At 48.2% G+C, this 26746-nt stretch overlaps 2 protein-coding genes across 8 annotated transcripts; one reads left to right on the top strand and one right to left on the bottom strand.

The window, feature by feature from the left end:
* The first annotated feature begins 164 nt into the window (after nucleotides 1-164).
* Nucleotides 165-9701, top strand: P2rx6 (purinergic receptor P2X 6). Of its 3 annotated transcripts, none has more exons than XM_060371352.1 (12): nucleotides 191-459; nucleotides 1027-1177; nucleotides 3071-3142; nucleotides 5596-5671; nucleotides 5869-5962; nucleotides 6034-6114; nucleotides 6195-6336; nucleotides 6423-6532; nucleotides 7739-7832; nucleotides 7905-7979; nucleotides 8139-8216; nucleotides 8328-9701. In XM_060371352.1, the coding sequence occupies exons 1-12, from the start codon at nucleotides 320-322 to the stop codon at nucleotides 8361-8363; spliced, it is 1149 nt and encodes a 382-aa protein (XP_060227335.1). In that variant the 5' UTR covers nucleotides 191-319; the 3' UTR covers nucleotides 8364-9701. The 3 variants fall into 3 exon arrangements, with proteins under 3 accessions (XP_060227336.1, XP_060227335.1, XP_021510222.2); XM_021654547.2 differs by having other exon boundaries at nucleotides 198-459; nucleotides 7914-7979; nucleotides 8328-9698; XM_060371353.1 differs by lacking the exons at nucleotides 7739-7832; nucleotides 7905-7979; nucleotides 8139-8216; nucleotides 8328-9701 and adding an exon at nucleotides 7255-7629 and having other exon boundaries at nucleotides 165-459.
* On the bottom strand, nucleotides 6735-14187 carry Slc7a4 (solute carrier family 7 member 4). Of its 5 annotated transcripts, none has more exons than XM_060371351.1 (5): nucleotides 13652-13841; nucleotides 12204-13220; nucleotides 11189-11829; nucleotides 10815-10923; nucleotides 6735-6779 (listed from the first exon to the last, which is right to left on the bottom strand). In XM_060371351.1, the coding sequence occupies exons 1-5, from the start codon at nucleotides 13731-13733 to the stop codon at nucleotides 6766-6768; spliced, it is 1863 nt and encodes a 620-aa protein (XP_060227334.1). In that variant the 5' UTR covers nucleotides 13734-13841; the 3' UTR covers nucleotides 6735-6765. The 5 variants fall into 5 exon arrangements, with proteins under 5 accessions (XP_060227334.1, XP_021510219.1, XP_060227333.1 ...); XM_021654544.2 differs by lacking the exons at nucleotides 6735-6779; nucleotides 13652-13841 and adding exons at nucleotides 9979-10710; nucleotides 13854-14187; XM_060371350.1 differs by lacking the exons at nucleotides 6735-6779; nucleotides 13652-13841 and adding exons at nucleotides 9979-10710; nucleotides 13854-14187 and having other exon boundaries at nucleotides 12204-13217.
* Between the last annotated feature and the right edge of the window lie 12559 nt (nucleotides 14188-26746).

The following is a 26746-nucleotide window of genomic DNA, read 5'->3' as shown; positions in this document are numbered from 1 at the left end:
TCTGCAGTTTTGAGCTCAGAGCCCCTTCTCTGGGCATCTGCTCCATGTTGGTCACCCTATAAAGAAGCTGAATGGGTAGTCAGGGACAGGATTATTCCTCTCTGTATGCATAGGGTCCAACCCAAGAACTCTGGACAGGATGGGGGCCAGCTAGATCAGCTGGGGTTTGGGCCTGAGCCAGAAGCCAGGTCCTGCCGAATTGGAGATGTCCCTTTAACAACACTGGCCTGGATCCCATTCATGGCTGCTTTGCCTCCAGTTCAGCTGCCGCTGAAGCTGCCTGCTGACTCATGTACCAGTGACCAGCAGAAACTGAGAAATGGCTCCTGCAGTTGTAGCGGCACTCGTGAGCTGGGGGTTTCTGGATTACAAGACAGAGAAATATGTGATGACCAGGAACTGTCGGGTGGGCGTCTCTCAGAGGCTGCTGCAGCTGGGAGTGGTGGCCTATGTTATAGGGTAAGAACAGCTCCTGGCCAGGCTGGCTGCAGAGTGTAGTGTCTGGCCTGCTGGCTGAGGGCTAAAAGCTGGCTTTTTAGAATTCTAGCTGGTGGGAGAGTGGGACTGGGGTGTGGGCAGGTAAGTAGTCAGTAAGAGGGATTTTAGGCCATTCAGAGGATAGCAGAAGAAGCCATATGCCCATATAAGGGACTTTGTTCCCAGATTTATCTTGGTCTCTGTGCACATCTGCAGTAGGAAGGCAATGATTCTTTGCATGTGTGAGCAAAAGAGCACCAAGGCTCCCAGAGAGACTACTAGGCTGATATCCGAAGAGTCTTTGAGCGGGGAGTTGGGTTTGCTGAGTATGGGAGGCAATGGCATGTGAAGAGTGGCCATGGTGGACAGCTCCCTCTGAGAGCTCTATCTGCTCCAGGATCCGGGGCAAGAGGTGTGGTTAGACAGAAGGTAGAGGCTCTCCATGCTGATCTGGGAGCCTCTGGAGTATACATACCAAGAGGGCCTAGTGTTGTGGGCACAGCCACTCCTCACCTGCTCACATTACACTGTCCATCATCCTCTCCCTAGGTGGGCCCTCTTGGCCAAAAAAGGCTACCAGGAATGGGACTTGGACCCGGAGATCTCTGTCATCACCAAACTCAAGGGGGTTTCTGTAGTCCGGATTAAGGAACTGGAGAACCAGCTCTGGGATGTGGCTGACTTCGTGAAGCCAGCACAGGTAGGTAGGTCCCCAGTGCTGCTGGAAGAAGCCAGAGCCCTTCGGCAGCCATGCAGCTGCTGTGCATGAGGTGCATAGGATGCCTGTGATGCCAGAGGGCGGGTGAAGGGCTCAGGTTGGGGCCTCCCAGAGTGCTGAGTCAGTCTGAGGAAATGACTTTCAGGGTTGTATAGCTTTTTAAGTCAGGAAGCTGATGCCTATAGAATTTCCTTAAAAGGAGGAAGGTTAGAGTGGTGGGGTGCTTGCCTGGCATGCATAGCTCCTGTAGCTTCAAGCCCTAGTAACATGCACACAAAAAACCCCCTCTCATCCTACCCACCACCCCACACCCCACACAGAGATATACCTGAGAAGGACTGAAATATCTTAGGCTCAAGGTTTATGTTTTGGAAGTAAAAGGTAGAGGGTGGGAGCTCAGGGTTTGGTTTTTCTAAAGTCCCCTTGTTATCATTCAGAGATCTTAGGCCAAGTTCATTTTTTCCACTGATAAAAGAGTGAGAGAGCAGGGCCTGGAGAGATGACTCAGCTGACCAAGCATACACACACAGCACACACATACATATTCATTAAACAGTTAAATAAAACTGCTCAGTCAGGCAGTGGTGGCACACGCCTTTAATTCCAACATTCGGGAGGTAGAGGCTGCTGGACTTTTGAGGCCAGCCTGGTCTACAGAACAAGTTCCAGGATAGCCAGGACTACACAGAAAAACCCTGTCTTGAAACACACAAAACATAGAAAAAAAGTACTCAAAAGAAAAAAAGAATTAAAAGCAGGAAATAAGTCACAGACACAGCAAAAAAACATCTCATTAAAAGTGAAAATGTTCACATCCTACACAAAAAGAGGCTTCCCACCACCCAGAAATCAAAATCCTTTCTCCTTGGAAGACTGCTGTTCTTAAATATTTATGGTGTGATAGGACAGGTGCCTGTCCCTGAATTTTGGATGATCAACTTAAAAGAGGACCCTGACAAGTCCATGGGTTGGTGCAAGCTGAGACATGTTCAGGACCAGCTTTGAACATAACTAGACTGGTCTAGATTATTCTCCAGATGAGGACCCTTTGTTTGGGCAGGAAAGGAAAAAAAAAAAAAAAGCTTACTGAGCCTTTGCCTTGGCGAGGAGTGGTGAGGAAGAAGCTGAGAGCTCACCATCTCATAGTGTTTGCACTGCCCCTTTCCCTATCTTTGCCTCCAGAGTGCAATCTAACTCCTTCCACCCGTCTCATTCAGGAGCCCCTTCTTCCCTTCTACCTCCACATACCTGATCTAGCCCCAATTACTAGCTTTCATATTACATTTCCTGAGGTGACACAAACAGAGGTCTGTATATCCCAGGCAGGGCACCAACAATGAGCCAATTCCATTCCAGATTAGTTCAGTGAGCCAATGAGTAATTGTGGTTCCCCGTGGGCGTGTAAGTGAGGGGTACTTACAGCAGCATTGGCGACTGCATCACCGTGGCCATGTTTTGGCTCCAGGTGGCACCGCACACATACTCCCTGCTGCATCAATGCTGTTCCACTTGAAATCAGCACACCTTCTCTGTCCCTACCTGGGGTTGAGCACATGAGAATTTGAAATGAAACTTGTACGGAAGGTGTGGATGGAGGCACAGCATTCCCTGGGCTCAGGAAAGGCCATAAGTCTAGCCAGCTTCACCTGCTGTGGATGCCACTTTTTTGCAGGACGAAGTTGGTAACTAGATGGGGCCAAGAACTATCCCTACAAAATCCAGGCTACCTCAGTGGGTGCTGGCCTAGCATGCCTGAGATCCTGGGTTCCATCTCCAGCATTGACAGCAACAAAAAGCAAACAAGACAGGCTGTTAATGTCTAGCGCCTTGGCCGGTGCAGCTCAGCAGATGCCAACCTCCAGCTTTACCTTCTAGGGAGAGAATGTTTTCTTCCTGGTAACCAATTTCCTCGTGACACCAGCTCAAGTCCAGGGCAGGTGCCCAGAGGTAAGTTTGTCTAGAGCCTCTAACACACCCCTTCTTCCACCACCTTACCTCCACTCTCCATCACACATAGCTCAAGGCTATGGTCTGAGCTTGCTATATCTATTGGAGGCAAAGGGCTAAACCTTTCTAGAAGTCACTTCATTGAGTTTTTACATCTACTGTCCACCAGGAATACTATAATTCCCACCAAACTGGTGATTGGAGTTCCACAGATTTTAGTCACTTGCCCAAGGGTACCCCAAGTATGGGTTACCTGCACAGTGTCTGAGGAAGAGCCTTGGGATCTCCAACCTATACAGCATCAGATCTGAGTGGGACGATTTCATGAAAATGTCCAGTCTCTTTACCATGCTGGTCCTGCCTCTGGGTTCCAGCCAGGTACATGCTCAGGTGGGCAGTAATGGAAAAAGGCAAGGCTGAAAGATCAGCTCTTCTCTTTATTAGTGTATCTTGAGTCAGCTTTCATCTGGGGGACAAGCTAGCACACATCTGCCTTTGCTTTCAGATAATTTATGATCACTAGGTGTTTTCCAGCCCAACTGTGTTCATGTTTGAGCTTTCTCCCTCATTCTTATCTGCTTCTCATGAAGAAATGCAAGCACCTACCCACTCACCCCCAATCTTACCTTTTCCCTTTGTCTGGGAACATTCCAGACAATCTTTCAAAGAGCACACTAGCTCCCACCAACCGTGGTTTTTGTGTGGACACTTAGGATCCATTCCATATAAATGCATTACATTCAAGGCTAACCTCTGCTTGGCTGGACTTCCACACTCTGCTATTTGGTCACATCACAGTTTCGGAGGATGTCACATGTCCGTGGTTGACACCTATCCACAAAGGAGGTGATGTATGTGTACAAAGGATGACTCTCCCTCAGGGAACCCAAACAACATTCCCACCTCCAGATGCTTAGAAGACGGTGATTCCAGGTTTAACATGCAGACAGCTCTACAATGTCACCAAACCCACATGCCCAGTTCGTAGGGAAAGTACACAACTCTTCCCCTTTCCCTGTCTGAGGCTTCTGGTTCTTCTTGTGAACTTATCATGACCATGTTTCCTGAGAATAACCAGAGTTCCTGCCAGCTCTTCTTGGAAGATTCGTTACCTGGTTCCTCCTAGCATGTACTAAAAAAATCCTGAGTGTCATGTCCTTCTGCAAACCTTTCATGACATCCCACCCTGCACCCTACAGCATCTAGGCTAGGCCCTAGGCTGGGCTGGCAGAACTCTCTATCTCAGGTTGCAGTTATGGTCCAGCCAAGGTAATAGGTTCCATGATGCCCACAGAGGGCAGAGGCCACAGTCAGGGAGACTTAAGGCAGTGCATGGACTAAATACTAAAGGAGCTGGTGATCTGGATCAGTGTGGCTACAGCAGGATGCCAAGCAGGGGGAGCCTCATGGACAGAGGCCCAGGCTGTGTGAGGGGGTGAGGTATCCCTGGGGATACACAGTGCTTGCTGTGGCTGAAGCATAGACTTGGGCTGGGTTACGAAAAGGACAACCCAGGATCTCATGGACCCACTGAGTCCTGCTAAAAAGCTAGAGTTGATGTCTGAGCAAAAGGTAGCCAGAACAAGTGCATAATATAGACCCTCCATCTCTCATCACTTGGACTTCTAGGTTGAGGTGCTTACATCTTACGATGGAGTCTGGTTGAAGGAGTTGGAGACATAGACACAGGCTGGGACAGCAGGGTAGAGAAAGTGGCTGTACTCTGACCTCTGCACTGGATCATAGTCACATCCTTCACTTAGGAAAGTCCTAAGTCTTCTCCATGGCCTTTCAATCCCTCAGCCATTTTTGCCTCCATGGCACCGTGGTCCTCCTGGAGTTCCCCATAAGCTGAACCTCCATTAGGGTTCTGAAGCTCAAGGCTGCCTTCCTCTCTTAGGTTGGGGACCCCAAGGAAGCTCACCTACCTTTCCCCCATGACCCTTTGGCCTTATATAGACACAGTGTTCATGTTTGGCAGAAAAGACTTGCCCTAAGCAAGTGTGTGTGTGCGTGTGTATGTGTGTGTATTTGCACGGATGTGTCTTTTCTACTTGTATAGGTCCCTGTGACCTTACACCCTGCTCATTGGCCCATGCTACACCTACCATATACTGATCACCACCAGTTTGTCCTATGGTTCTCTAGCACCACCCCCTGCTCTTTGGTGCTAAACTCGGTGGAGCAGGAACTCGGTGACCTGTTAGGGAGAAAACTGTCAGGCGAGCAGCACTCTGCTCTTGATGGTGGTGCCCTGTACCACCATCTCACCAGGTGGCTGATGGTCCTTCCCTCCAAGTTTACAGTTTGTTTGCATTTTCCCTGTGCTTCCAAACCCAGGGTAACCTGGGAGGTATCCTAAGGGTCTTGTCTTTGTAGTCTGTGATGCTGTGTCTCAAAGAGGAGGCATCCCCTGTGCTGTTGATGACTAGGGTCTCTCTTGCCTACTTCAGCATCCTTCTGTTCCTCTGGCTAACTGCTGGGCTGATGAGGACTGCCCTGAAGGGGAGACGGGGACGCACAGCCATGGTAACTATGGGCTTGGTCCCGTGGTGCCTCTGTTAAAACAAGGAAAGGGGAGGGAACACTGGGTAGTCCCCAAATGCAGGCCCCAAATGGTGCAGACCATTTGTGCACCATGTCGCTCTGCCAACAAGCCCATACCCCACACCCTCCTTGAGACCTGTGGAGAATTGAGGCCTTGGAGCTCATTTTGTGTTTTCAAGGCATAAAAACGGGTCAGTGTGTGGCGTTCAACGCAACCCACAGGACCTGTGAAATCTGGAGCTGGTGCCCGGTGGAGAGTGGTGCTATGCCCAGGTAAGTCTCCTCTCCCCCAAGGCAGGGTCCCAGGATAAGCAAAACGATGTCAGTATACCATTTACCTCCAGGAAGCCCCTGCTGATTCAGGCCAAGAACTTCACGCTCTTCATCAAAAACACTGTCACCTTCAGCAAGTTTAACTTCTCCAAGTAAGCATGGGCAGGCCTTGGTTGAGCCCAGATCCTCCATGCCTCTTGGTTCATATGATCTCTATCACTGTCTTTTCTAGAACCAATGCCCTAGATACGTGGGACAGCACCTACTTCAAGCAATGTCTCTATGATCCACACTCCAGCCCATACTGTCCAGTGTTCCGCATCGGAGACCTCGTGGCCATGGCTGGAGGGGACTTTGAGGACCTGGCATTGCTGGTGAGTCATGTGGGGCAGAGTTCTTGCAGCTCAGGGATAGGGTCTCAGGCTCGTCTACCGGCGGAACAGAAATGCCTTGTGTGCAGGGTGGTGCCGTGGGTGTCAACATCCATTGGGACTGTAACCTGGACGCCCGAGGCTCTGACTGCTGTCCCCAGTACTCCTTCCAGCTGCAGGAGAGGGGGTACAACTTCAGGTATGGCCCTCACTGCCCTAGTGCTGGCTTGCTGTTCCTGACCTCCAGTGACCACCAGGGCGGAGCACTCCTAGCTCAGACCTCAGGATCTCTGCTGTATGTACAAAGGGTCCTGTGGGGGCCCCAGTCTCTGGGCTCCACTCCGTTTTCTCTCACTCACCTGCTCAGTACAGACTGTGGAAAAATTTCTACTAGTGGACAAATATTCATATACCTTTGACCTGGTGTCTCAGTTAGGGTTTTATTGCTGTGAAGAGATAGAAGGAAGGAAGGAAGGAAGGAAGGAAGGAAGGAAGGAAGGAAGGAAGGAAGGGGAGGTCAGAGGTGGGAGGAGAAAGAAGAAATAAAGTTAAGAAAAGGGTATTGGTAGATTAAATCTTTTAAAAAATATTAAATTTTGTCTTATGTACATTAATGTGAGGGAGTCAGGTCCCTTGGAATTTTCATTACAGACAGTTGTGAGCTGCCATGTGGGTGCTGGGAATTGAACCCAGGTCCTTTGGAAGAACAGACAGTGCTCTTAATCACTGAGCTGTTTGCCTTGGTGCATTAAATCTTAACACTTTATGTTTTTCCCCACTGTTTTTAATGTTCACAATTTTTTATTTTCTGATCCCAGAGACACTCAGAGATCTTAAACTGCAAGTATTGTCATGTTTTTTTAGTTTTCCAAGAGAATCTTGGGCTCCTCCTGCCACTTAATCTCATTTTAACACACGTAGCAGCAGGTGTGCACACATGACCATCAGGCCTAAGGATGATGACCCTTGCATGGTTGTGCGTGGCTCCCCACTTCTTACAACCTCATGTGGTAGGTATCTCTGCCTGGGGGCCCTTGCTGGCATGTCTCTCTGCCGAGAATGCCTCCTCACTTCTGTGACAGCACCGCATTCACCTTCTTCCCCAGCTCTGTGAAGGGAATTCCTGCCTCAGAGTTCTGACAACCCTCATTCTCACCTTATCTTCCTTCTCCCATATCCCTGCTTCCAGTGTCTATTCACATAGCTTCTGTGACACTCTCTGACCCTCAGTAGCAGGCATCTCCCCCAGTAGAGCCTTGCTCAGTTTCTGGTTTGCTTCCCCTTGTCCTTAACACCTACATGGAGCCTGATTACATGGACTCAGGACTGGGGCTGGCAGAATCAGCAGGTAATCCAGCCTGAAATGCAACACGCAAACCATTGGATTCTTTCCTGCTATCTCCAGGACAGCCAATCACTGGTGGGAAACCTCAGGTGTGGAGGCCCGGAGCCTGCTCAAGCTCTATGGGATCCGTTTTGACATCCTTGTCACTGGGCAGGTAACGTTCGGGCCAGGGGGAGGGATTGTGGAGGTTTGGGAGGACAGCCACAGCCCAAGAGGTTCATCCCAGGTCTCTCAGGCAGGGAAGTTTGCACTCATCCCTACGGCTATCACAGTGGGCACAGGAGCAGCTTGGCTGGGCATGGTGAGTTTAATCACTTAAGGTTTTCTCTGGCTGCAGAAACCACCAGCCAGGGCCTGCTGGTACCCACTGGACCTGCAGATTGTGTCCTGGGTGGGGATTGGCTGGTGGAGGGAGCGCAAGTTGAGGAATCTGGAACATGGTAGGTCCTGCCCCTTCCAGGTCACCTTCCTCTGTGACCTGCTGCTGCTGTACTTGGATAGAGAAGCCCATTTCTACTGGAGGACCAAGTATGAAGAAGTGAGTTGTGGGCCTGCTTGTGTTCCAGAGCTCAGGCCACTCTGCCTGAACACTGTGTTCTGCCACACTTTGGGGAATGTTAGCTTGATCCCTAATCTGTTGTCTTTGTAGGCAAAGGCCCCAAGGACAACCAACAACACTGCGTAGACTGAGCCTGTGTTGACACTGGCAAACACCATGCCCAAGTGTCTCAGCCCCGGTTTGCACCTGCTCCGTGTCTGCTGCTGCTGGGATCCAGACATTCATGCGCCAGTGTCCCGCTGGGTGGCTGTCATGCACTGGCCTATCCATTCCTGAGGCTTAGAGCCACTCTCTTCTGCGTAAAGTTTAGGGCTTGGGAAGGGTTCCCGCTTAGGAACATCGAGGACAAAGCTTCAGCAGAACTGGATAGGGGTTGGGGGAATCCCACCAGACTCCCCAAGCAGACTCCCTCCTAGGTTCTGCCTGAGAGGAGAGAAGGCAATGTAGTTGAATGAGTGATTGCTGGTATACTCAGAACTCTCTCTACATCTTCCTGGAGACTCTGCTTTCCAGCTCAAAGCCCCTGGCCCTGACCACCAGGTTTCTCAGGAGCTTGTAAGAAACTGCACACATAGTATTTGCTGCCATCCTGACAACCTCAGTCTCCTATAGAGCACCTCCTTACTAGACATCCTAACCCTGGCCCCAGCCATAGTGCCATGGTTTCAAGGTATGGTCTCCATGAAGGGCACTAAGGTTCTTCAGGGATCCCTTCAGGGATGTTCTTCAGGTTCTGGATCTGTAATCATGTGGAACCTTGATTCCTTCAAGATAGTGACTTTTTTTCATGTCCTAGAGCTCATAGAAAAGATGTCAGGAACAGGGGATTCAGAAACTTTCTTGGTCCAAGTGTGGGGCGTAATTTAGGGAGTATGCACCCCTTGGAAGGAAAGAGGCAGGATACATGGTGATGGAGGGAGCACCAGAGCTGAGGCCAAAGCAGCACCAATATCTGGGGCCACCTGGCTTCCAGAACCCCCCCCCCCAAACACTTTAGAGTTCCTTAGGGCTGTGGCCTCCAAAGGGCTAGGGTGGGAAGGCCTGGCTACTGGAGGTGGTTTACATGGACCCAGTAGTCCGTGAGGAACCCTGTTATCATCGCTGAAGTAAAGCTTGCCAAAGCAAGCAGCTTCCTGTGTAGGGAGGAATGGGAAAAGAGAGATGGCAGAGCCCAGCCATGGGGACCCCAGCGAGAGGTACAGTCTACACCTAGGACTTTCTCCCTCTCTGAATTGTAGCCACACAGCCAACTAATGGGCTGGAAGATAGTGGGTGCAGGTCCAAGGGCATCCATGCGTGCTTAAGTGCACCACTCATGTACTAATCCTAGCTGGCCTCTTATGGACACTGTTGCCCTGGAGATTAATAGGTAGCAGAGAACCCAAAGGCTTTACCTGAAAACCCCTTCAGGGTTTACAGAGACAATAAAGGGTAATCTGTGGTTAGGAGCCTGGATTTGGAAACAACGGTCAACTCTGTGGGGGCCACGCAAGAAGTGCTGGGGGGAGGGTCTTGTGGGCATGTGCTTGTTTGATGTATTTCAAGGTCCCAAGGCAGACCTTGGGCACATGCCTTGTTCAAAAGACCCTGACAGTCAATGCCGTTTTGAGTTACCTACTTTAAAAGTCCAGGTTGTGATACATATTTCCTGATGGAGGACATGTCAGAGGCCTGGGGATGTAAGTCAGCACTGGAATGCTTGTCTAACAATCTCAGCATCCTGGCTTCCCTCTCAAGCCCCAGTAACACACACACATGCACACATACACGCGCACACAGGCACGCACCACATGGACATGTCAGGAGTCTTTCCCTGTGTTGTCACATGCCTCTCTTCACATTATGCGATGTAGCTTCCCTCCCCAGAGACTTTGGCAAACCTTCTGTGTCTCCGCTGTGGACTGGGGACAATTGCTTGGCTCTTCAGGCAAGTAAGAACTCAGTACCACAAAGAATGCCACCGTATACATGACAGCTGGTCACAACACTAGCTGATTAGTTATTATTCTGGGTCTCAGAGGCTGACATTTCTTTCCTGCCACTCTGTCCCACCTGCCCAGGTATCCAAGGCTGATCATAAAGAGGAAGGCACTGGGCAACGAGTCCACACCAGCACTGGCCAAGGCCTATTCCATGATGACTGGAGGCTCAGTTTCTGGGTTGAGGCCTCAAGAACATTTCCAGCCCAGTCTAGGCAGGCTTCAAACCCACGCTTCCTCTCGCAGGCAGCTGCCGGTTCTTCTGGCCTCTGGGTGTTGAGGGTGCACAGCCCTCTGTGAGCCAGCCTCTACGGCCAGCTACTCAGCACAGCCTGACTCCTGCACTGGAGCCTGGCTAGCAGGCTGCACTGCCTGTACCGTTTCCTCCAGGCTGCCGCTGGGGAACACCACGTAGTGCGCGGTAGTCAGCTCCAGTGGCTCCCTCTCTTTCTCCTTGCTGTGCCAGACGCCATAGCCAAAATACACGACAAGTCCTGCAGGAGTGGGTGTGAGCCTGGAGGGCAGTGTCCCGACCCCACCTGCCCTCTTGGTCCTCCCCATTGTAACAGACTTGGGTCCAATCCCAGGGCCCACTCACCGAGCAGCAGCCAGAAGATAAAACGCAGCCAGGTCAGGTAGCTCAGCTTCAGCATGAGGCAGATGTTGAGAAGGATGCTCAGGGCTGGAGTCAGGGGCACCAAAGGTATCTGAGGGCACAAGGGTGAGGCTGAACTTGGCTGTAGGATACATATGCCAGTCCAGAGCCTGACTCTGTGGACATTACACAGAATCCCTCATCTCTGGAGATTTGGAGCCATGTGTACACTCACCAGGCAGGAAGTTGGAGGAAGTAGGATGGATAAACCTGCCTCCCCAGCCCCATGAGACCTTGTGCATCCTCACGTAGCATAAGAGGGAGTATGTTGGACTGAGGAGGAACGGTATTGGTAAGGCACGGGGAGGGGGGTGTACCTGGAAAGTGTCTTGCTTCTTTTGCTGCTGGTGAGCCCCCAGGACCAGAAGGCTTAGCAGAAAAACAGCACCACTGATGACCAGCAGCAAGACATAGCCCCACTGTGGGAGGTGCAGCTCTGAGTTCCCGAAGACCAGTACACACGCCAGAGAGATGGCTGAGGCTACCAAGATGCCAAGCGCCCAGGCCACAGCAGTTCCAGGGATGCATCCATCCAGGAAGCCCAGGAAGGGCTTCAGAGTTGGTCGCAGCTGCCCAGGCTCAGACATCAAGTTTTGTGCATCACCCACTAGCTGTATATGGTCTGAGAAGGAGTCGTACTTCTTAGCTGTGGGGCCAGGGCTGGCTAGGCAAGGAGAGTCGAGTGGAGAAGCTTTCTGAAAACGCAGCACAATGATGCTGGTGGCCACAAAAGTATAGGCCAGCAGGGTGCCGATGGATAGGAACTGGACCAGTGCCTCAAGGTCCAGCAGCAGTGCCAGGAGAGCCATGAGGACCCCAAACACCAGGATCCCCACCACAGGCACCTGCGTCCGGGGATGCACCCGAGCAAATATCTGGAAGAAGAGCCCGTCAGCGGCCATGGCATAGACAATGCGTGGCAGGGAGAAGAGGTTGCTGAGCAGGACCGTATTCATGGCTGCAGCAGAGGACAGGGAGCAATCAGCATGGTAGAAAAGCCCAGTAGGGGCTGCTGCTAGGCTCTCAGACGGGAATGTGTATTGAGGGCATTGGCTTCCCACCTCCTACCTAGGAATGGGGTACCTCTGCTTAGAGCCTTTTGATAGTGTGAAGTCAGCCTGGAAAGGACCTGTAAGCACGTGCTCCCAAACTGATATTCTTTGTACAATGTGTAGGGAGCTGGTCTGCCAGCAAGTCTTTGAGAACGAGTGTTTTCTTAACGAGCTCATCATACAGGTAGTAAAACTGGGGCCTGGAGGGAAGTGTTTTGAGAGGTTTAGGGCGGGATCCTCTACCCTGACCCCTCCCACCCTGCCCAGAAGGGTTCCTTACCACAAATGGAGCCAACTGCCACAATGAAGCCAGCCCAGCTGTAGCCCCGCCTGTAGAAAGCATCAGCAAGTGCTGAGTCAGGGTCCAGGCTGTGCCAAGGTACCATGAGGGTTAACACAGTGGAGACCAGAATATAAGCACCAGCTGCCAGGCCAAGGGAGATGGCAATGGCCATTGGCACAGCCCACCGTGGGTTTTTGGCTTCCTCACTGGAGGCAGCAATGACATCAAAGCCCACAAAGGCATAGAAACAGGTAGCTGTGCCAGCCAGGATGCCAGAGAAGCCAAAGGGTGCAAAGCCACCCTCTTCTGCACTCCAGTTGTGAGGGCGGGCCAGGATGAAACCCAGGACAATGATGAAAAGGATAACAATCAGACTGATGGCTGAGAATGTGTGGTTAAGCCAGGAGGAGACTCGGGCTCCACAAGAAACAAAGGCGGAAGCCACCAGTAAAATGCCAGCAGCCAGAAAATCTGGATAGTGGGCCAGGAAGGGCATCTGCCAGACACCCACGTGAGACTCTGTGAAGTTGCGAATGCTGTGGTTAAAGATGGCGTCCAAATAGCCACTCCAGGCCCGGGCCACTGCAGCCCCCCCAATGAGGTATTCCAGAAGCACGTTCCAGCCAATGAGGAATGCCCATATTTCGCCCATGGACACATAGGTGAACAAGTATGCAGAGCCGGTTCGAGGCACACGGGCTCCAAATTCTGCATAGCACAGGGCTGCCAACAGGGAGGCTACAGCGGCCACCAAAAAGGATAAGAGCACAGCAGGTCCAGCCATGTCCTTGGCCACCGTGCCTGTGAGCACATAAAGCCCAGATCCCACCATGCCACCCACACCCAACAGGGTCAAGTCCAGTGTGGACAGACAGCGTCGCAGTGACGTCTCCATGCTAGACTCTTCCAGTGGCTTTAGACGGTTCAGTTTCTGGCAGAAGCGTGCCAAGCGGGCAGTGCTGGGCAGTCCCCGGGCCATGGCAGACGGAGTCCTGAACCAGCTTCTGGAACCTACTGAGGATAGATAGCAGGAATAACCAGCCATCCTCTATTTTTTCATAGACTGTCCAACCCAGTTCTCGCCTCCTCACCCTAGGAACTGAGGACACCTACACCACGGACCTACTTTAGAAAGCTTGAATGGGACTGGGGTCAGGAGCTGTGGGCGGGAAAGATAGAAAGCATGGAGGTCCTTCCCTGTCAGCCTTCAGGGCAGTGGAAGTGGCAGAGAGGAGCAGACCAGGAGCGGACCGCGAACCAGGTAAGTAGTTCTGAGGGTGAGTGGGAGGTTGCCTAAGAAGAGGCTTGAAACAGGCTCTTCCTGGAGCAGGGCCAAGCTGCTCGGAACGGGAGCGGCTCCTGCAGCCGGGAGCGTAGCCAAAGGGACACCGGGCCTTAGAGAAAAGCGATCATCCCACTTCTGCCAAGTTGGAGGATCAGCTCACCTGAAGCCAGGCGGCCAGGAGGCCAGGGCTGCACCCCCGAGTCCCGGATGTGGAAGCTGTGGTGCACCTCCCCTCGCCACATGCGCCGCTGCCGCGCGGCTGCTGAGACTAGCTGCAGACTACCCCTGGCCCCCAGACATCAAAACCTTCGCTTGCATTTGCATTCCCGCAGCAGCCATCCCGCCGGACCCGCGGGACCTACCTGCTGTCGTGGCCACCGCCGAGCTCACTGCGCCTGCCCCGATAGCTTACAACGCCTGCGCGCAGTCCCCGCCCCTGGCTGCCAGACGCTGGATAAACCCGAGCCGCTGGATAAACACATATCCCCTGTGGGGTTCAGCCCTGGGCCCGGCACAGCGTCACGTATCAGAATAAGCCTCTTCAAGAATAAAGGTACACCATCGAGACCAGAGCTGACCAGGGTCGCCAGGGTCCTAGGACTTCTTCCATCACTTCGACCCCCTCCTCAGGGGAGGAGCCTGCTCCACCACCTGCTGAGCCACTTCACTGGGTCCAGGTTGGGGGTGGAGCCCACCCTGATTCAGCAGAAACTCGCCTTGATTTCCCCGACCCCGACAGAATTACTCCAGCCAACTGGATATCATCCTGGCCCCCATCACGGGGTCATTTGGAGTCTGCAAATGTCTAACACAATGAGATGAAGACGGGGATCTGGCAAAGTGGCCTTGGCAATGTCTAAACCTTAGTGGGGTGGCAGGAAGCACCTTGCACATTAGGCAAGAGAGGGCAGTCTTTGGGGAGTATTCTGTGAATTGGCAGAATTTACAGAGCTGTTGTCCAGTAGTGCCCCATAAAAAGACAGCAGTCAGCATCGTAAGACAGCATGCAGCTTTACAGCTGGGGTGCCCTCGAGCCCCTCAAATGGCAATGACCATCTCAGAACCTTAACACATCAGCTTTCTCATATATATATATATATATATATATATATATATATATATATATATATGTATATGGTCTTCAATTTTTTTGAACCATTCCAAGTGCCAGGATTACAGGCATGGGCCAACAAGCTTGGCTAACATTTTTTCCTGGCAGGCCTTGGAGAGTATTATTTTTTTTTTTGAAAAAATTTTAATTAAATTTTTACTTCTTAATATTAGTTACAGTTTATTTACTTATGTATCACAGCTGTAGCCCTTTCCCTCCTTTCCTCCCAATCCCACCCTCCCTCCCTCATCTCCTCCCTGCCCCTCCCTAAGTCCACTATTAGGGGAGGTCCTCCTCCCCTTCCATCTGACCCTGGCTTATCAGGTCTCACCAGGACTGGCTGCAATGTCCTCCTATGTGGCCTAGCTAGGCTGCTCCTCCCACGGGGGTTGGGGAGGTCAAAGAGCTAGCCACAGAGTTCATGCCAGAAGACAGTCCCTGTTCCCCTTACTAGGCAACCCACTTGGATACTGAGCTGCCATGGGCTACGTCCAAGCAGAGGTTCTAGGTTATATCCATGCATGGTCCCTGGCTGGAGATTCTTAAGGGACTCCAGCATCAACTCTCCACTGGTGCTAGCCGAGAGGACTCTGTTCTTCCCACCAGCATTCATACCATCAGGGTGCCTGGGTCAGCTCGGGCATCAAATCTCCAGAGCCCACTCTGGTTCATTTATGCTTAGGTCTTTCAGGAATCTTTTTCTTTCTGTTCTCCTCAGATTGAAAGAAAAAATGTTAGCCAAGCTTGGTGGCCCATGCCTGTAATCCTGGCACTTGGCATGGTTCAAAAAAATTGAAGACCATATATAAATATGTATATGTATATGTATATGTATATGTATATGTATATGTATATATATATATATATGAGAAAGCTGATGTGATCAGGTTTTGACTTGTTGACAGTGAGACAATAGCCCAGCAAAGGCAAGCCAGGCAAAACCAAGGTAGGCACCTGTTTCTCCCAGAACTTTAATTAATTAATCGATTTTTATTTTATGTGCATTGGTGTTTGACTGCATGTATGTTTGTTCAAGGGTGTCAGAAACCCTAGAATAGGAGTTACAGACATTTTTGAGCTGCCATGTGGGTACTGGGACCTGGGAATTGAACCCAGGTCCTCTGGAAGAGCATCAATGTTCTTAAACACTGAGCCATCTCTCTAGCCTTAAAATTTTTCCTTCATATATTCGTCCATCCATCCATCCATCCATCCATCCATTCATTCATTTACAACTCAATTGCATCCCCACTCTCTCCTCTCCTCCCAGTTCCACCCTCTCATCCACTTCCCCCATATTCCCACCCCTAACCCCCAGATACCAACTCTGCCTGGCACATCGAGTCAAATCAGGACTAAGTGACTCCTCTTTCACTGGGGCAAGACAAGGCAGCCCTGCAAGGGAAACATGATCCAGAGGAAGGCAACAGAGTCCAAGTCAGAGACAGCACCCACTCCAATTGTTAGGGGATCCACCCGAGGACCACGCAGCCCATCAGCTTCATATGTGTAGGGGCTTAAAACATTTTTTTTTTAAAGAAAAAAATGGTAACAAATCACACACACACATTCCCAGGAATGTAAGCTTAGTTTGACATATGAAAAACATCCGGTGTAATATACCATTCTAGTAAAATAAATAATAAAACCCACAAAACCATCTCAATCGACACAGGAAAAATATCCAACAAGCCAAGTGTTGGCTTGAATAAGGCTCATATATTTGAATGCTTAGACACCCGGGAATGGCACTGTTTGAGACAGATTATGAGGTGTGGCCTTGTTGGAGGAGGTGTGTTTTGGGAGTGGGTTTGGAAGTTTCGAAAGCCCAGGCTCCCTCTCACCCTGCCTGGGGATTAGAAGGTAGCTCTCAGCCACTGTTACAGCTCCGTGTGTGATACTGTGTGCCAGCATTCTCCCTGCCTGAACACGGACCGACCCTCTGAAACTGTAAGCAATTAACTATTTTCTTTTTTAAGAGTTGCCATGGTTATAAAGGTTTTTTTCCCCCACAGTCACAGAATCCATGTATATGTGTATATATATGTATGTGTATATTTGTGTGTGTGTATATATATATACACACTCCTACACTTACTGTACTAAGTGTCAAAGGACTGAATGGTTTTGCCTAAGATAATTAATAAGATAAGAATGTTCATTCTTGGCACTTGTCTTCAGTTTGTAGTCGTGCATCTAGCCAAGGCAACGAGGCAAGAAAGTTCAACCAAAGAAACTTGGAATAGATAGGCCTTTATATATATAAAGGCCTAAGGAATCTACACTTTTTTAAAGAAAGCATTGGAGCTGGGCATGGTAGCTCTGGCCTTTAGTACCAGCACTCTGGAGGCAGAGGCAGTTGGATCTCTGAGTTTGAGGTTAGCTTAAGTCGACAGAGCAAATTCCAGGATAGGCAGAGTTCTACATAACGAAACCCTGTCTCAAAAAACAAACACAAACAAACAAACAAAGAAACAAAAGGAATAGAATGAAAAAGTTCAGCAAAGGAGCCAGATACAAGATTCATACACTGTTGGTATAATATTCTTATGGAGTGTACACTTATTCATTCAAATGCTGATTTCTCCACCCCGCATTCTGGTTTCAGTCTGGACATTACATTGTGATGCTTACTTGTTGTATAGTATTATTAAAATTTACTATTGATATTCCTTTAGTAACGCTGCTGTTAATCCTAAACAGCTGTATAACCAAATCACCATGCAGTGACTGGGATTTATTTAGTTAACCTAGCTCACAATGCTGGGCAATAGTTACTCCATCTTAAACCTCCAAGCCCTCATAGTTTCCTAACATTTAGATTTCCCACATTATACTTGCTTTTAGTGAAATCTTAGGTCTGGTTCATTCTCCACGTCGTTCCAAGACCTCTTCTCCTGCCTCTGCTCTCTCAGCTCTCTTCTCTTCTCTTCTGCCCTCTCTCCGCCTCCCACTCTTTCCTGTCCTCTGGCTCCTCCACTCTCCTGCCTACTCCTTCCTTTCCATTGCTCAACATTGTGACTGGTTGTCTTATTTTGGCATGTTTACACAAAGTTGAGAGAGATGATGCTTTGAATAAGTATTACAATGCAATGTCCGGATTGAAACCAGAGAGTGAGGCAGAGAAATCAGCATTTGAATGAACAAGGGTAAGGTATATACATTCCAAAAGAACATTATACCAACACTTACTCTAAGCATCACCTGTCTCAAGTTTGTGTAAACATGCTACCATTTGTTCTCTGTATTGTCAATAAAACAACCAGCCCCAATGCTGAGCAATGGAGAGAATAGGGTGGGACATCCTGGTTGAGAGGGGAGGAGAAGGAAGCGAGTAGGAGTAGGAGCAGAGAGGCCAGCAGGACAGGACTTGGAACCACGAGGAGGAGATGAACCGGACCTAAGATGCGACTGAAAGCAAGTTAATGGGTGAAAACTGAATGGTAGGAAACTATGCAGGCTTGGAGTTTTAGGATGGAGTAACTGTTGTCCAGCATTGTGCTCTAGGTTAATTAAATAAATCCCAGTCTCTGTGTGATGATTTGGGTATACAGCTGGTTTAGAAATAACCGCTGATTAACTAAAAGATAAATCAAAAATATATATTTATCACCCACAACAATACACAATAATTTATTATTTATATACATTCCTAATGGACTAGCATGGACTGAAATTAAGGAGACAATTCTGTTCATATAACATAAAAACAGACAGTCACTTTCATCAGATGACCTGAGTTCACATTATCCTGGACACTGGCTACATAAGAGCATAAGTAACTGTTAGGGAATGAGTTGGGTTGTCCCAAGATTCATATTGAAATTCTGGGTCCCAGGAGCTGAGGATGTAGTTCAGGAGACAGGGTTGTCATGAAGCTCTGGGTTCAATCCCTGCTACAACTTATAAAGCAGGCATGGTATGAGCCCAACACTGGGGAAGAAGAGGCAGAAAGATCAGGAAGTCAAAGTCAAGGTCATACCTGCTTACAATGCCAATTTTAAGGATGGACTAAATAAGATGATAAATTAGAGCATCAGGCATAATGGTCTTGGGAGCTTCAATACTGACATGTTCCTAGATATATGAAAACATCTTAAAGAAATGTTAGGTATCCACTTGCAGCTTTGGTATTAAGGAGTTTATTGTATGTCGCAAAGACACCCTTTGGTGAATTGCTTTGACAAGCTTAGGCAGAAGTATATGTATGGTAGCATTCACTGTGCTTTTACATAGAACTGTTTGTACAACTCTTCTAATGCTAACGAGCTTATTGATGTATGAACACTTATTAAACAAAGGTTTGGAAAGCGCCATCAGGTTTAGTTATAAAAGAGTTCACTGTTTCTCTGCAAAGACACCATGCACTCAATGGCTTGAACAAGTTTAGGGAGAGGTAGACTACGCTTCCAAGTAAGAACGTTTCAACAATTCCTCTAATTAACCAAACTCTCAGATGTGCAAAACCCCCTGAATCAAGTGTATTTCATTTTGTCATAAAGGAACATTTTGTTTGTGCTAAGCCACAGTACGTGGAATTGCTTGCAAACGCCTAGACAACCAAATTTGAACGGTAATCCTAACCTTAACCTTCACACAACCCTAACCCAATAAACACCATTCAGTTTTGTCTTTTTGATTAAAAAAAAAAAAGAAATTCAACAAAAAGAGGCTTTGCACAAATGATACATTCCATTAAAATGAAATCAAATACACTTGCCAAACACGTGCTTAAAGGGTTTTTCCTACGTCTGTGAAGTTGCTTTCTTACAGGAATTGTTGAAACAGTACTGTTAGGTAGCATAACCTAGAATACAGAACACTTACCTCTCTTTAAACTTGTGAAGCCACTACCCACATGGCATCTTTAGAGAAAAGCAGGGCAGTCTTTTGTAACTAAACATGAACGTGCTTTCCAAACATTTGTTTAATCACTTGTAGAAACAATCATATGGGATCATGTGGTACTCTTACTTCTGCCCATGTTTTTCTAGCAATAATCACGTGGAATCTTTGCAGAAAGCAAAGAACGCCTTGGTAACAAAACTCAATACGCCTACCAAACATTTGTCTGTGTTGTGTGAATACATCAGTGAGCTCGTTAGATGCTGTGCATATGTGAGATCACTCCTGTGTGAAAGCACAGTGAGCACAGCCCGTTTCATTAGGGGAGCATTGGCATTAGAAAGAGGGTTAGGGTTAGCTATAGGGTTACGGTTAGTATTCATGTTCAGTATTTGGTTGTCTAGGCGTTTGCAAGCCATTTAATGTATGGTGGCTTAGCACAAACAAAAAGTTCATCATGACAAAATGAAATACACTTGATTCAGGGGGTTTTGCACATCTGAGAATTTGGTTAATTAGAGGAATTGTTGAAACGTTCTTATTTGGAAGCGTAGTCTACCTCTCCCTAAACTTGTTCAAGCCATTGAGTGCATGGTGTCTTTGCAGAGAAACAGTGAACTCTTTTATAACTAAACCTGATGGCGCTTTCCAAACCTTTGTTTAATAAGTGTTCATACATCAATAAGCTCGTTAGCATTAGAAGAGTCGTACCATGATGTGGCGTAAGTGTGCTTCACCAGTGAGTGCCAGGACGGTCAAGTCTACACAGAGAGGTCCAGGACAGCCAAGGCACATAGAGAGACCCTGTCCCCAAAAGCCCAAATCCGACTCAACCCAACCAAAACCAAACCAAGAAGTATCAATATAAGCAAGCAACAACAAAAACCCCAAACCCAGGCGAAGACAGCGTGGGTTGTACAATGCGCATGCTCATCAGCCTGTCAGTGTGGCGAGAGAACTGGCCTTTTACCAGTGGCCAAAATAACGTGCTACATTTTTGATAAGGGACCAGAATGAAATAATTAGCCATTATGCTGTCTAGCAGAAGTCCTAGCCCAAGGATCCCAAAAACTAAAGGTCCTTGGTACTGGTCCTGGGAATCCGGGAAATTCCATCGCTTAACCCAAGCTGTCCAACCTGGTCCACTTCCTTAAAGAAAGCCACTAACTTCTGGTGGCCATTTCAGCAGCTCGTGAGCATTGGTCCAGAGACAGATGAAAAAGAAGTTCCTTCTGTTCCAAAGGCACTTGCTAAATATTTACTTTTCTGGTGAGTTGCCATGTGAGGGTTAGGTAGAGCTGGTCAGCCCCTCCCTGGTGATTGCCTCCTGCCCAGCCTGGAAGCCAGCAAAAAAGAGCCACTCTGTGGTGGGTGTGGTCTCACCATGTCCTTTCTGCCTGCCGGAAGGGGTCCCGGAACCCGGATGAGCACCTCTTTCTCTTAACTTCTCCGACAGCTGCAAGTTCTTTCTTCCGGGGTTCCACGAAGCCCAGCTGAGAGTTGGAAAGAGCAGGAACCTGCCTTTCATAGCAGCCCATGGCTTACTTGCTGTGTGGCCCTGAGTGCTGATTTCTGTTTTCGAAAGGGGATCTCGACTGCTGCTGGACTGGATGAATGGAGCAATGTAAGTGCTGTAGCCAAGCTTGTTGCACACTGACAGTGTCTCTTCACGGCGGCTAGCTCAGCTCCCAGATTTTGTGGACCTGAATGGTGAGGATGGGCCCCTCTCAGAGAGGCTCCAGATCTACCCTGACCTCCAGAGGCACCACCTCCTGCCTGCCTTTCTGTCTCCCAGCAGCAATCAAATACCTGTCAATAGCTCTTTGCGCCCACCTCCCCTCTTCCACGCTGGCATATTTGTCTGGTGTTGGTATAATGTTCTTTTAAAATGTATATGCCTTACCCTTGTTAATTCAAATGCTGATTTCCCCACCCCCAACTCTCTGGTTTCAATCTGGATATTGCATTGTGATACTCACTATAAGCATCCTGTCTCAACTCTTGTGTAAACAGGACACAAATAAAGCAACTAGATACAATGTTGTGCAATGGGAGGAGCCAGAGGACAGGAAAGAGGGGAGGAGCTAGAGAACAGGAAGGGGCGAGAAGGAGGTGGAGCTCGAGGAGAGCACAAGGAGAGCACAAGGAGAGCAGAGCTGGAGGAGAGAGCTTGGAGGACGTGGAGCATGAACCAGACCTAAGATTTCACAAAAAGCAAGTATAATGTGGGAAATCTAAATGTTAGGAAACTGAGGGCTTGGAGGTTTATGAGGGAGTAAATATTGCCCAGCACTGTGTTCTAGGTTAACTAAAAACCCAGTCTCTGTGTGGTGATTTGGTTTTACAGCTGTTTAAGATTAGCAGAAAGCATTACAAGAAGATAAAACAATAGTAAATATTAGTCGCTTACAACAGTCTGGCATGAACCTCTCACACAGTCTGTGGAGGGTCATATGTGCATCTGTCCTTTGTCTCTGGAAAATACTGCTTCCTTGGAGTCCCCCCACTTCCTCTGGCTTGTCTTCCCATAGGTCTCTGGCTTGAGTGTGATATGAACATATTTAGGGCTGAGCATCCCAAAGCCCTTGTTCTCTGTACGTTGAGCATTTGAGGAGGAGGGGATCTTTCACAGAGCAAGAGGGGTTAAATATGGTAGGGGATGAGAAACCATGGTAGAGTGGGACATGGAGAGGAAATACTAACACTAAAGGGATTTTGAAAACACATATGAGAACTCAGTACTAAAATATATACATATATAAAAGAGTTTAAACGGGGTGTTACCCTATAATGGGAGAACAATATCCTAAGGAGATACTTGGAATAAAGTTCTCATACCAGGAATGGGTTCCCTTAGATGCTAGATTTTAAGATACACACACACACACACACACACACACGTGTGTGTGTATGTATTCAAGACAGATTCTCACAATGTAGTCTTGAATGGCCTGGAACTCATCATGTAGACCAGGCTGGCCTCAGGCTAACAAAGATCTGCCTCCCAAATGTTGGGATTAAAGGCATATGCCACTGTACCCTGTATTCCATACTTTTTGTGTATTATTTAGAACATTAATTACAAGGCACATACATGTCAAAAAACCATCAAATTAATGCTGGGGATACAGGTCAGTGGTAGAGTATTTACCTGGCATATTCAAGGCTGTTTGCTCCATCCACAGCACTGAGAAATAAACACGACCCCTTAAAATTAAAGACAGTCATGTGCTGCGTTTTAACAGTGGGCAGACAACAGCTAACATATTTAATCACAATATATACGATTATGAGGAAGCTGGAAAATTATTATCATCTGGTAGCCTTAGCCACAGTAATGTAGAACAACACAATGTTTACATGTTTGTGGGAATGTGGACAAACCCACCACAGTGCCAATTGTACAGAAGTGTGCCTTGGGGCCTGCAAGATGGCTCACTGGACAAAGGCTTGCTGCTACACCTGACAGTTTAAGTGCAATCCTTGTGACCCACATGGTGGACGGACAGAACAGACCCCTGCAAATTGTTCTCTGACTTCCACATGAATGCAGTGGTTGCTGTGTGCCCAGCAGGAGAGGTAAAGCAAAAGAACTGTGAGTTCCAGGCTGCCCTTGGTTACATAGACAGATGTTGCCTCAAAACAAACAAACAAACAAAATTAACTAACTTACTGTGTTATCAGTGTATGTTTTATTATGATATGCTTTCTGTTAGCTTAAAATATACTATGCTGTTTCTAATTATGGAAAACAGTACACTGTAGCCACCTGGTCTACCTTCACTCCCTCTCTTATTTGCCTCTGAGGCCATAGCATGCGACTGACCTGTAAATATATGACATTTACGTAAGAGCCTCCTGATACAGTTTCAGAATGTACAAGTGACCTGAGCTATTTGCTGTATGTAAATTTAATTTGTTTTGTTCGATTGCTTGCTTCTTTTTAAAGAGAGCCTGGTAAAGAGACATATGTCTTTTAGTCTCAGCACTTAAGAGACAAAGGTATGTGGATATTGGTGGGTTTGAGGCTAACCTGGCCTACATGCAAGTTCCGGGTCAGTCACACAGTGACCTCTAATTCAAACAGAGAGTGGTAGGAAGAGGGCTGAGAAGATGGCTCAGCAAGTAAAGGGGCTTGCGGCCAAGCCTGAGGACACAAGTTTGATTCCTGGAACACATGCAGTGGGAAGAGAGTACTGATTCCTGCAAATTTCCCATGACCTCCTCATGGTACTGTGCACACGCCTTACTCACCTTCCCCAACCAAACAGGCAAGCAAATTTATTTTTAATTGGAATTCTAGCTCAATTTGGAGTTACTACCACAAGGTGGCAATGATGCCTAATTCACAAAAGTTTAACAGTGGCCCAGATTGCCTTGGACTCAATATGTAGTTGAAGCTGACCTTGAACTCCTGATCCTTCTACCTCTACTTCCAAAGGGTTAGAATTACAGGTGTGTACCTCCGCCACTAGCTAGGGAGTGTTTTCCTTTCCTTTCCTTTTCGGACACTCTCACTGTGTAGTGCTCTCTGGCCCGAGACTCATCATGTTGACCAGGTTGGCTTGGAGCTCATAGAGCTCACCTGCTTCTGCCTCCTAAGGGCTGGGATTAAAGATGTGGATGATTTTCTTGAAAGCAGGGGGCATTGTTTGGTGGTCTTGTATTTTTTTTTTTTTTACTCGAATCATTAATATTGTTTTGGAGGTCTCTTTTTTTTATGTAATTTTATACATTTATTTTTATTTAAAATTTTTATTTTTATATTAATTACAGTTTATTTACTTTGTATCCCAGCTGTAGCCCCCTCCCTCATTCCCTCCCAATCCCCCTCCCTCCCTCATCTTCTCCCTGTCCCTCCCTAAGTCCACTGATAGGGGAGGTCTTCCTCCCCTTCCATCTGACCCTAGCTTATCAGGTCTCATTGGAATTGGCTGCAATGTCCTCCTCTGTGGCATGGTAAGGCTGCTTCCACCTTAGGGGAAGATAATCAAAGAGCCAGCCACTGAGTTCATGTCAGAGACAGTCCCTGTTCCCCTTACTAGGAACCCACTTGGCCTGGAGAGATGGCTCAGAGTTTAAGAGCACAGTTTCTTCTTCCAAAGGTCCTGAGTTCAATTCCTAGCAACCATATGGTGGCTCACAACCATCTGTAATGAGATCTGGTGCCCACTTCTGGCCTGCAGGCATACAGTCAGGCAGACTACTATATAAATAATAAATGAATAAATATTTTTTTTTTCAATGCAGTTTATTCAGGAACCTTGAACAATCATCTGACCCTGGGGAAAGCCAGCCCACAGCTTAATGGAGGTCTCTTTTTGCTTCTTAGTCTTTCTCCTCCACTTGGCACCAAGCTTTAAGAACCTATTTTTGCTGTAGGTATACCTAGTTTAGAAAAAAAATAATCATGAGGTTAACAAACATCACAGGTCCCACACTATTCCCTTTTCCTTCCTTGTGGATGTATCAGTGTGTCCAGCTCTTCAAAAGGCTGCAAATATCTTAGTGACAAAATACCCTCTTGGATATCTTTTATTGGAGCTGTGTAAAAATTTCTCTAGGTATATAGCCAGGAGAATTCTAATCTCATATTTTTTCATTTTTAACAAATTGCCTCCAAATTCAAGCAATATCCTAAAGTTTTGTTTTGTTCCCGTGTACAGTATCCTAAACTGTGCGCGTGTGTGTGTAGGAATGCGTATGGATGCCAGAAGTTAGTATCCCTCTGCTTGTTTGTTTCTGTTTTGTTATATATATATTCCATACAATGTTCTGTCTGCGTGCACACCTGCAGACCAGAGGAGGGCACCAGATCTCATTACAGATGGTTGGGAGCCACCATGTGGTTGCTGGGCGTTAAACCCAGGACCTTTGGAAGAACAACCAGTGCTCTTAACCTCTCTCTAAGCCATCACAGAGGATGGCTCTGAGGATTTTTTTTTTAAAGACAGGTTTTTTTTTTTTCTGTATAGACCTAGCTGTCCTGGAACTTGCTCGGTAGACCAGGCTAGCCTTGAACTCACAGAGATCCGCCTGGCTCTGCCTCCCGAATGCTGGGTATAGGAGTATGCCACCTCTACCCGGACTGTTTTCTTCTTCTTCTTCTTCTTCTTCTTCTTCTTCTTCTTCTTCTTCTTCTTCTTCTTCTTCTTCTTCTTCTTCTTCTTCTTCTTCTTCTTCTCCTTCTCCTTCTCCTTCTCCTTCTCCTTCTCCTTCTCCTTCTCCTTCTCCTTCTCCTTCTCCTTCTCCTTCTCCTTCTCCTTCCTCTTCCTCTTCCTCTTCCTCTTCCTCTTCCTTCTTTCTTCTTCTCCTCCTTCTCCTCCTTCTCCTCCTTCTTCTCTTCTCCTTCTCCTCCTCCTTCTTCTTCTTCTTTTTTTTTTTTAAATTTGGTAACCTCACCTCAATCATGCACCTCAATCACACTCACCTCCCAGCCTCCCAGTCTTCCCATGTCTGTTCTCCCCCATTACTTCCCACCACCCCCCAAAAAAAGGAAAGGGGGAGGGAGGAACAGGTCCATTTTGTGTTGTCCACACACTCACTGTCGAAATATCAAATTCCCAGCGGTCAGCCCACCAAGGGAGGATGAGTCTTTCCGTGCCGGAAGCCTGCCAAAAGCTGTGGGTCTGGGATAGGATTGGAGCCAGCTTTCCTGCAACCACCGTTGTTAACATGGATTCCGCGGCAGCCCAGACCACAGCCATCTGTATGGGCTTCAGTGGTAACCCGGGCCACAGATGTCACCACGGCCCTTCGGGTATCAAGACCGCCGACCCACTCATGGCTCTCAGTGGTTGCAATGGCCGTGGGTCTCCCGTCAGGATGCTCACCACAGCCCCCCATGCAGCAAAGCCAAGGCAACGGGCAGCGGCACAGATTGTATACGTCCGAATGGATTCCAGTCTTCATTGCAGCCTGGGGCCACAGCATACACCACAGACACGAGCGTAGCCTCCTGTTGCGTCATGGACCTTGGTAGTCTTTCGAGGAGGTCCTCCCCGGAAAGTGAAACTTGACTCATTTCTTGGGCCTTTATGGTTGCCAAGAGCCAGGGGTATCCCGCAGCTGGGTGGCAGGGGCCGAGTCTGCATCTGTGTTAGCTCCAGGCTGCTGCGTAACGTACTGCTGACCCTACTGGGTGGCGATAGCACGTCGCCTTCAGCACTCTCTCACCTGTCACTGCCGTCCTGTCTCCAGTTCCGCCTCTCTCCATAGCGCACGCACCACTCCATTTTTCCCCTATCTTTCCCACCTCTCCATCACATAGTTATCCATCCTATTGGTGCCCGCTGGTCT

This window comes from Meriones unguiculatus, chromosome 17, assembly GCF_030254825.1.
Source record: "Meriones unguiculatus strain TT.TT164.6M chromosome 17, Bangor_MerUng_6.1, whole genome shotgun sequence".
In the NCBI taxonomy this organism is placed as follows: Eukaryota; Metazoa; Chordata; class Mammalia; order Rodentia; family Muridae; genus Meriones; species Meriones unguiculatus.
Note: the sequence above shows the minus strand (reverse complement) of the source record. Positions and strands in the feature narration are given on the sequence as shown.